Source organism: Cariama cristata, unplaced genomic scaffold, assembly GCF_000690535.1.
Source record: "Cariama cristata isolate BGI_N322 unplaced genomic scaffold, ASM69053v1 scaffold31213, whole genome shotgun sequence".
In the NCBI taxonomy this organism is placed as follows: Eukaryota; Metazoa; Chordata; class Aves; order Cariamiformes; family Cariamidae; genus Cariama; species Cariama cristata.
The window spans coordinates 1-10775 of NW_009609549.1; the positions used below are offsets into that span (position 1 = coordinate 1).

The 10775-nt window shown below is 46.2% G+C and overlaps 1 protein-coding gene across 1 annotated transcript; it reads right to left on the reverse strand.

Moving 5' to 3' along the window:
* Nucleotides 1-192: 192 nt before the first annotated feature.
* LOC104159615 (ubinuclein-1-like) lies at nucleotides 193-10567 on the reverse strand (the record flags this gene model as incomplete). Its single annotated transcript, XM_009697565.1, has 9 exons — nucleotides 10325-10567; nucleotides 8404-8490; nucleotides 7340-7435; nucleotides 6919-7053; nucleotides 6160-6263; nucleotides 4999-5437; nucleotides 2275-2345; nucleotides 521-650; nucleotides 193-311 (listed from the first exon to the last, which is right to left on the reverse strand). Coding segments are annotated over exons 1-9 (1424 nt in total), but the record flags the coding sequence as incomplete, so codon positions are not given.
* Between the last annotated feature and the right edge of the window lie 208 nt (nucleotides 10568-10775).

Here is a 10775-nt window from a genome sequence, read left to right on the forward strand (position 1 = left end):
ATGCTGCTGTAGTTGGCATCACCACACGTAGCACAAAGGACACACACAGCTTAATTAGGCCAATTAACACCCATCAGCAATTTCTGACTACAGAACAAAAATAGGTGGTAAACTTCATGAGAGCAGCCTACAGGTCACAGGGAGCCTGCTGAGAAGAGCTACAGACGCATAATGAGCAAACGAGGAGCTTACTTGGCAAACTTGGCCTGGGTATGGGCTTGGCATTCCTCCTGGTACTTGGCCATCTGCTCTGGCATGGCCCTTCCAATGGCTTCCTTTAGCTTCTGTAGAGGTTCCTTCAATCGGCCACCCTAGAGCAATCGCAGAACAGACTCAAGTTCCACATGGTGCATGCCAGCTGAGGCACCCAAAGCGGGCAGGTCGAGACCCGGCCACTTCTGAATCCACATCACCAGATGCTCCATGGAGCACACCACCATGTTAGGCAGATAACAACTGGGCTCCGGAGAGCAGGGGTAACATGCACGCGAGACACGGCTGTGCTCCCAGATTCACTCACCTGCTCATAGAGATAGAGCTTCCGGGCACGCTTGACCAGAGTGTCCTTACTGCATGGGAAGAAAGCAGCCAGGTGGGCGTACACCCCTGACCGGATCTGGCTGTTCAGCTCCCGGGTCTGCAGCTCGATACTGAAGAACAGGACAAACACAGCCTTGACCAGGGATCTGGCAGGGGTTCTCTAAGCAACAGAAATGCAACTCTGATGCAACCTGGGGAGCTGGAGGCAGGGAGAGAGGGACAAAGGACAAGCCAAACTGCACGACACTGCTTTAGCTTTTAGAATCAACAGACTCAAGCCCCTTATCCCAAGCGATGCCTTTTAATCCAGTTTCAGAGTATCCGCAAAAGGAACCAAAGAATGTCAGCAGTATCATTTATTCTGCAGTTTGTCCTGGTAACTGAACTGCAGGAACATTGGGGAATGAAATGAGAGGTACACATTGCTTATGTCAGATACTACAGCAGTCTAGGTCAGGATAATATAGAATTAAACTTTATCCCTTGGGCTTGAACTTACTTCACAGTGAATAGGTTAGAGAGGTCAGCGTGTGCCAAATCTATCTACACAGTCATACATAGCTTAGGAGACTAAGCCGTCTCCCTTCTCCCAGCCGGCAATGGACACGAGAAGGCTCCGCTTAGACCCGCTCCTGAAACACCGTTCAACCAACGGGCCCCGGAGCGGGCCGCTGGGCAGCAGCAGGGGCGGCCTTGTCCTGGTAACTGAACTGCAGGAACATTGGGGAATGAAATGAGAGGTACACATTGCTTATGTCAGATACTACAGCAGTCTAGGTCAGGATAATATAGAATTAAACTTTATCCCTTGGGCTTGAACTTACTTCACAGTGAATAGGTTAGAGAGGTCAGCGTGTGCCAAATCTATCTACACAGTCATACATAGCTTAGGAGACTAGCTCTTTAAGCCACCTCTCAGTGTCAACAATAATTGTAAAAACCCCTAACTGATTCTACGGCAAAGTAATACAAATCTATCTAAATGTCTTCTGAATGTGGTTAAAGTTATTAATTTGACAGATTAGGACTGTTTGTGCAGTCAGCACTGGCATGCTGAAAGGTGGTTATCACCACTTGAAACAAGAGGGAAACAGACTCCCAAACTTCCCTTTGGTAATTCTCTTCAAGTGCCTTGATAAACCTTAATGAAATTAAAGCTGCTGTGTAAGTATTATTACACTGCAATGATCACAAACCTGTGTGCATTCATCAGCCTTCTCCAAGCACTTGAAGAATGAACCCATTATCAACAGCTGCGTGAAGCAACACAGGCATTCTGTAATTGGGGGACTTGAAAACACAGAGCAGTAATGGAGTTCCTCCAGTCTGCACAGAAAGCCAGTTGAACACACCAGCCTTATCAGTGATAAAATATTCCATATAGCATATAACTTAAATACCAAAGAACATGCCTGACATCTCTGACAGGGAGAGATGTACTGTTCTTGTATCAAGATACAATCACAGGTCAAGTGACCAAATTTAAGTACACGGATATCAAGCATCATCTTGAGAACAGGAGGCATCCACTCCAACACTCTGCTACCTCTGTTATACATCATATTTCAACTGAAAGCCACTTTTAGGAGACTTTCATGTTATCCTAGGCATGTTCTGCGTGGAGGATCCATATAAGCACACTCCCCCAACTCCTGCTAAACTTGCTCCTGAATTTACCAAAAATGCTCTGCCTAATATTCTTCTTTCCCACTCTTCTCTCCTGGCAGCACTTACTCCAGTATGATGTTATTGATATCCTGAGTGAAGAATCTCTGTTTGCCTTCTCCCTCTGCAGCTCTGGCAGCCTATAAATTAGCAAATAACACCAGTCATCATCAGTTCACAGATATAGACAGGCACAAGCAATCAACTGTTTTTTAAACCACTTCAGAAACACTGTAAAACAAGGCAAAGTTTTATTCCATCAAACTCTGCACCAGCCACCTACTGTAGATGGGCTAAAAACTGTCACAATCGACAGAGAGAAGAGAGATGGTTTCCTCTCCTCTTATGCCTCCTCAGTTAAAGTCCAACCCTGCCATCAGAACTGGTAAGATGATGTCCTGTCCACAGACCTTCCCATTCTGGATTCTCCTGTACTGATGCACTAGGGTCCAGTGAGTTGGAATTACTACACCAGAGTGAAGATTTCTCCATTTGATGGGGCAAAGGAGATGGCTCAGTGGCAACTGGCTGCTTTGGCATACTCCTCATGAGGAGAAGGGACAGTTCTAGGGCATGGTTTTAACTTCACATTACAGCTGTTTGATTAAGTAATATGAGCACAGAGCTTTTCCCTGTAACAGGAAAGATCATCCTAGTCATGTTTAATGAGGGTCAGGGATACTTATCACCAGGCTTTCTAGACCAATCTCGACACTAAGCCAAGAAACCAACAGAAAGTACTAGCCACAGGGGATACCTTATTTCCAATCAACACCATGGAAACAAACAAACAAAAAAATCCTGTTCAGGAAGCTTCCTGAGCTATGACTGCAGCACACACAGCACTGCCCCAAAATCACACCCATAAAAAATATATCCAGCTGGAAAATAATTCCGAGAGATTAATGAGATAACAGAAAACTGCCAAGAACTTTCAGTCTCTTCTGAGTGGGGATGTAAACAAAACTGGGATTCACAAGGCACCACATCAAGTTAGTGATTCCTTGCTTGGGAAAGGAGACCAGGAGTGAAGGGCATGAGTTTGAAACCCCCTGATTTAACACACCAAGGTGGAGGCTGATAAGCGATTATTTATGCCCAGAAGGTGTACATGCCTCTCTGTACAGGCCACAGACAGCCAGTGATATGAAAGGAGAAGGCTCAATGCTAAAGATAATCCTCAACAGGAAAATTCTTTTAGGAAGGAGAGGGTTAAAGTCAAATCAGTTCAAGTAGAAAAATGGCATTTCCTCAACTGGGGAGGTGCTCCCACCTGCTGGGATGGAAGACACCTGGCTTTCAGACAGAGGTATGGTACCTCTTCATTCCCATCTGCAACAGGGTTCATGTCCCAAAATCCTAACTGACCCAGGGGCTTCAATTTGTTAAATCTTGTATTTCTCCTCCTTGGTTTCTTTTCCTAACATACACAGCCCAACAACAAGAGACAGAGCAGCAGGAAAATCTGTGGGTAGTCTGCTATTACACTGTCTTGCAGCAACATAACAATTAACTTGATATCATGGGAGCCTCTGTAATATTCTCCTTTAACTCAGGTATAGTTCAGAAACAGCTGTTTCAGTGTTTTCTGTGAACAGCCTGAATAGCAAATTGAAACATCCCTGAAGAGCCCATTCTTTTTATCAGCTGTGGCAATACTTTCAATTCCTCCTTCTCTTCCATCTGCTCACCACCACTATATACACTTCGAATTTCTCAGCAGAACACAGCTATCTTTAACAGATGCTTACTTAATAACTCCTGTTACTAAAGGTAAGAGATGCTTAAGTAACAGGTGCTCTAAATTGACATGCCCCAGAAGGCAGAACAAACAGCACCACAGAGGCCTAAGAGCACTGTTTACGACTTAAAATCAATGTTTAAAAATAACACTAGTAGCAGGAACAAAACAACTCAGTATTTGTTGACGGGTTGATGGTGACAGCCCTCATACCAGAGGAACCTCACAGCAAGTTTGAAAGTGCACTTCTTTGACATGCCAGGAGAGGGATCCCTGACCAGCACCCAGTGCTTTCCCACTTCTCCAGGACAGCGCTTCCCAAAGCCTGTCACAACATTTTGGAAACAATGGGTCAGTTCCACAGCAGTCCAGCTGCAGGAGGAGCTACTGGTGAAAAGACGTGAGATCACCCTTCTGGAAATTAATATATTCTGCTCCCTAAACGCTACCCCACGAACCCAAATTGCCAGTGATGCAGCTTCAATGTGGGAGATGCCAAATCGTACCCATGCTTCACTGAAGGCATCTGCCTGCGTATGACATGGGAAATGGTTCTAACAAATCCTCAAGCCCCATCTACAGGGCTTTTCATGCCTTTTCACACAGTAGAACAGATAACGCTTTCCAGCTGCACCGACTTATTTTGCATACAGAACACTGCACACCACAGACGCTGTCCTGACCATCACACCACATTAAAACTATTACAGTGGAATTTGTCCTTCAGCGTCATTAGTTCATATTTTAAATTAATTCACGTTAAATTGATTTGCGAAATTACCTCTTGCATCAGGTCCATACTTTGCCAAGAGAGCAGCCACACTAACAGGTGTGATATTGAGTGTTACATGCAGCAGATAACAAGGCCAAGGACTTGGACACTACCCAACATTGGGGCGTTCAAGAAAGTGACTCGGTCATAAGAGAAAACTGGGTGAAGATAAAAGGTGTGATCCCATATAGCACTGCAAAACTCCCCCCCGGAGCGTGATCTGTCTCTGGGTGAAGCTAGACAAACCTAGCAGAGCTGTCCCCGCAACCAACTGCCATACCTGAGCCAGTTCTTTGATGCGTTTCTCCAAAGGGGCTGGCAGGCCTTCTGGGAGGGACGGTGGTTGCTTGAAATCCTGCTCCAAGCCCATCCCAACAGGATCGCTCCCATCCTCCACCTCAGGAAAGGGACTTCCTTCTGGGGATTCACTGAGGAGCCGCTCCAGGTCTAGGTCAGTTAACGAGTCCATAGCCGTTGCTGCCTGAAGCAGGTCGTTATCGCTGGCACGGCCAAACAGTGAGAGCAAAGGGTCAGCCATTGCCTCTGCCTCCCTTGGGGCTGGAGGTTCTGCTGGTGAAGGAGCCACCACTTTCTGCTCTTCATCTTTTTTCTTCTGAGCATCCTTCTCCTTCTGAAACTTCTTCAGCATCTCCTTGACACTAAGAGCTCCAGAGTATTTCTTCTTCTTCTTCTCCTTACTTGCATTTAATGCCGTAAAGCTGTAAACAAAGTATGGAGGAGGAAAGGGAACTGAAATTAATACATGGTGAAGGGGAAGAGAGGAGGATACCTTCATGTCAGTTCTCCTCAGCCATATGCACCAATGCCCTGGAAAGTCTTAGCCCCTTAATCAATTATACCAGGAAAAATATTGTACCGCTTCCTAAGGCCTTAAGCTCCTGCAGCTTGTTCAGCTTGGAAAAGAGAAGGCTGTCCTTTCTCACTGCAGAGAGGTGATGGAGCTTAAACCACCTCTACTGAGTTACGCTCTTATATAGCTACCTGCTTTAGCCCAGCAAGGAAGATTGGGAAATGCACAAACAACTAGCACAGAGAAACTGAAGTAAGTGAGAGTTACCGTGACAGCAGCCTGAAGCTTTTTGCCTCTTAAAGCCAGAAGAGCAAATTCCTTTTCCTTCTCATCAGGTTCCCCAATATCTGTTCCCACCATTAGTGCCTAAACAGAGCTCCAAAGAAACACCAATGTTGCAGCTAGCTCTGCCTCTCTTTGCTTGGACACTTGCTGTGGAGCTGTACTCCTTTCCTCACCGTCAGCTGCCTTTTTTCTCCCACTTTGGAAGCAAAGGGGGTTTTCCTGCTGGTCTTTAGGCAGCATGCACTCAAGCCACCGCCCACTGCAACAGCTCCTACTGCAGCCTGACAAATGCCACCTGTAACGCCGAAGCAAGGTGTCGAGCAGCCAGCGTTCCCTCCTCCTTACCCAGTTTTTGGAAACTTGGACTTCTTGGATTTCTTTTCCTTCTCATAAGAATCATCCTTCTTCTTCTTCTTCATTTTTTCACCCCCATCTTTCAACTTCCGCTTCTGGAGAGGGTTAAAACCAAGTCACAATCAAAGCATCTCCAACAATGCTACCTGTGCTCCCAGAGCCACTTCGGGCCCTCTCCCAAGAATTTGAGAACAGCTCCTTCCCCACTGGACACATTAACCCAAACCCCACACATCTATCACTGGCATTCTGGTACACACTGTCTTCAACATTTCCCAGCACACCTGGCTGTTACACTAGAGATGATCCCATCCATACAGGGGAAAGGATGCCAAGTGCTCCTCCTGTTTCCCCTTTAGCCGCCTCACTTTGGCATTATGAAAATGGGGCTATCTCCAACATTGCCACGAAAGAGAAGCACTAGTTTCCCAGCAGAGTCTGTAGCACACCTCAGATGAGAAACAGAAGAACCCTCGAACATATCTTGGCATCCCTGTAACACTATGTGACTTTTCAGGCTGTTACCACCTCTATTTTAGGAACCAGGCAACCCCACTAGACTCTCATACATGCCAGATATGCCTCATTTTACTATCAACAGTGGGGACAGAATGGGATTTCAAGTGCTCATCCCTATTCCGTCCACACCAATTCACAAATCTCACTCAGCTTCCAACATCAACACACTTTCATGCAGCAAATCCTGCGAGCTCTAACACAGGAAATAATTGAGGAAGCTGGCTTGCTGACCTTGGGACACTTCTTCTTTTTCTCTTTAACATAGTCATCTTCAGATTCAGATGCTTGCCGAAATTGCAGTGTTCCTGAGTTGATGTAAAACCCTCCATACTTTGTAGTAAGAGAAGCCGGAACAAGCTCATCATACTGGAAAATAACAGAGAACAATTTATTGGTACTGTAAGCTTGGTTACTTTCTTCTGTAGCTGAGTTGCTTGGAGAATGGAGTAGGATTCGCGCTCCCACAAGAACAGATGAGGCTGTGGACATGCCTGCTAACCAGCATTCCCTGGCCATGCGGTTGCCCCAGGAACTCTTGTTCCCCAGCCCTGGCACACTCCTGGCTTGCACCCAGTTCTGGTTCTCCCCAGGGGCCAGCTCAGCCCCGCAGGCAGCTGCCTTTAACCACCCTCACACCTGCCCCAGTACTCACTGCTTCAGAATTATCAATGAAGGAGTCAGATTCGTCGTATCCATACCCCATATCGATCAAGTCCTGAATACGGTCCTTTCTACGTCTCTTGCCACCCTAAACAAGAAAAGATGGACAGTGTCTTCATCTTTCTTTTCCAGTTACCACAGGGATAGCCCCAATACAGGACACTGATATTGGATCCAGTACAGAAAAGGGAATGAGATTTTTTTTGCTCCTAGCAGCAGCAGAACCAAACCAGCATTAACTTCCATGACACTGTAATCTCAGGATATGGTAAATGCAGTTTTAGGCCTTGTCATACGGAACCAAAAATGGTGCGGGCAAATGAAACAAAACGCTGACCTGCCAGACAGGCTGACTTTGTGTCCTCAGACTTTATGTTGAATTGGGTCTGCACCCCTTCAACATTTCTGCTGGTGCGGAGATGGATTGTTCTTCCCATAACTGCTACACAGTTGGTACAAACTCGGTACCAAGTGCATCAAACATATAGGCAGTGCATTAGGGTGACCCACAGGCCAAATTTGTATCAGAAGACAATAAAGCAACTCGCTATCCAAAAGCGCCAGATGCAAAACATAAATTTTGTTTATTGCCATCTACAGAACTAAAGTGAGAGGAACAACGAGAAGGAAATGGGTAAGACAGATCTGCGTCTCACACCACCTGGCGCAGTACTGTCCTAAGAGCAGCAGACTCACCAGAGCACCCTACTTAAGGGACTTGACAGATTGCAGAGTGCCACAGCAACAATGCCTCAAAATTAATTTTTGCTTAGGAAAATTAAATTTTATAAATTACAGTAAGTTACTTGCCACTACAAGTGAGAAAGTCATTCACTTTAATCAGACTCATCTGATTTAAGAATATATCTGAACTATTTTCGTGGACCACAGCCCTGAGACAGAAAAGGAACACAGAAAACAGCACCTTCCAGCCAAGATAAAGGACTGCAGGAGAACAGGAACATCAGAGCCAATGACCATTAAATGCTACTGGTTGACAGCTGAACAGCATTGCCCATTCTAAGGGATAACATAATATAAAGAAGAAAAACATACATATTTTTCTTCAAACTTTCTAGCAAGAGCCTCCACTTTATGTCTTTCCTTTTCATCATCATTAAAGGGATCAGCAGGGTCTTTCTTCTGTAGAAATAAAAGACACAAACACATCAGAATCAATCTTGTCACGCTGCCACCAAAACCCCATGCATTAAATCCATCATGACTACAGCATCCAGGCAGAAGCTCAGACAAATCAACCTTTAGTACAGTATTTAGTACAGTACTGTTTAATAATTTCATCAATGACATAGACGGTGGGATTGAGTGCACACTCAGCAAGTTTGCCGACACCACCAAGCTGTGTGGTGTGCTGGAGAGCAGGGAAGCCATCCAGAGGGACCTGGACAGGCTTGACAGGTGGGGCCTGTGCGAACCTCATGAAGTTCAACAAGGCCAAGTGCAAGGTCCTGCACCTGGGTCGGGGCAATCTCAAACATAAATATAGGCTGGGTGGAGAATGGACTGACAGTGGCCCTGAGGAGAAGGACTTGGGGGTGCTGGTTGATGAGAAGCTCAACATGACCCGGCCATGTGTGCTCGCAGACCAGAAAGCCAACCGTACCCTGGGCTGCATTAAAAGAAGCGTGACCAACAGGTCGAGGGAGGGGATTCTCTCCCTCTACTCCACTCTGATGAGACCCCCCCTGCAGTACCACATCCAGCTGTGGGATTCTCAGTACAGGAGAGACATGGAACTGTTGGAGCGAGTCCAGAGGAGGCCACAAAAATGATCCAAGGGCTGGAACACCTCTCCTATGAGGACAGGCTGAGAGAGTTGGGGTTGTTCAGCCTGGAGAAGAGAAGGCTCCGGGGAGATCTTAGAGCAGCCTAAAGGGGGCTTATGAGAAAGATAGGGAGGGACTTTTTAGCTGGGCCTGTTGCAACAGGACAAGAGGTAATGCTTTTAAACTAAGAGAGTGGAGGTTCAGACTAGATATAAGGAAGAATTTTTTTAGGCTGAGCATGGTAAACCACTGGTACAGGCTGCCCAGAGAGATGGTAGATGCCCCATCCCTGGAAACATTCAAGGTCAGGTTGGATGGGGCTTTGAGCGACCCAATCGAGTTGAAGATGTCCCTGCTCACTGCAGAGAGGTTGGAACTAGCTGGCTTTTCAAGGTCCCTTCCAACCCATTTGGGTGCTGTGACTCTGAGAGTGTCTCTATGCCTTGAGTGCTCTCTCAGCTAGTTCCGCCCCTGTCTCTGCTTCTCCCAACTCTCTCTCAAAAAAAACAAAAAAAACCCAACAAAAAAAAAACCAAAATAAGCAGCATGAGCCATCAACTGATTGCTAAACAGTTCTGAAGAGCAACAGTTTTCTTTTCATAGAAAAACACCCATAATACAAAGTTCAGATGCTACAGAAGTTTGCATGCCATTGTGTCCTCAGAAATGGCTTTCAACAGGCAAACAGAATTGTCAGGCAACACCTGAAAGCACCATGCCCACCACACAGGAAGAGATGCCAAGCACTAAGGTGGAAATATTCATGTGTAGTAGAGCAGGGTCCCAAAAAAGATACAGTCACATATCATAGAAGCATCTCTACTTTTGATGCTCTTTGAAAAAGAGCTCCTCATAGCTGCTGGCAAGCCAGGTACCAAAAATCACTTTAGATCAAGCAATTACAAACTAAACGGGCATTATATCTCATACTCTGTCACCAACACATCACCTTTCTGACGTGAAATTCCAGCCAAGGCAAAGAAGTGAGACAGTGTGGCCTGACAAGAAGAACCCCTGTCTGGTGCCAGTTCTCCTGCCTGTGGGATGCCTGACCACCCTCCTTCCACCTCGCAGCACTCCACAGCTGACATACAACCAACACTCAAAACAGCATTAAGACAGCAATACTGAAAAGCCTTTGAAATCTTCCAATACAACACAGGTTCCCCACAGGCCACAAGGACACTTACCTTGTCTCCTGAAGAACCACCTTTCACTTTCCCTCGACAACTCTTCAGAAGATCTGGGTAGAAAAATTCTGGACAACGCTTGTGATCTGGCTCAAAGAGAGTAAGTGTGATTCGAACAGCTGTCGCAGCTGGTTCAGAGTCCTGGGGCTGCTCTCCATCATCTTTCCGAGACCGCTTCAAGAAGCTGCTGCCGCTCAGTGGACCATGGAGAGTGGTGAACGAAACCCTGTGGGGCTCTGTCATGGCTATGGCCAATTCTTACCAGTTCTCAGGGCATGGTTCCCATTGCATCAGAAAAGGTCTGCCCCAGCTGCACCGATACGGACTTCACCAGCTGGTTAAGGATAACTGAGGATGCTGGAAGTGGAGCAAGTCACTTAATCCTGAAGTTTTGTCAGGAAACAGCACAGGCTCATGCTGCTAGCGCTTGCTGCAACCATTAAAGAAAAAA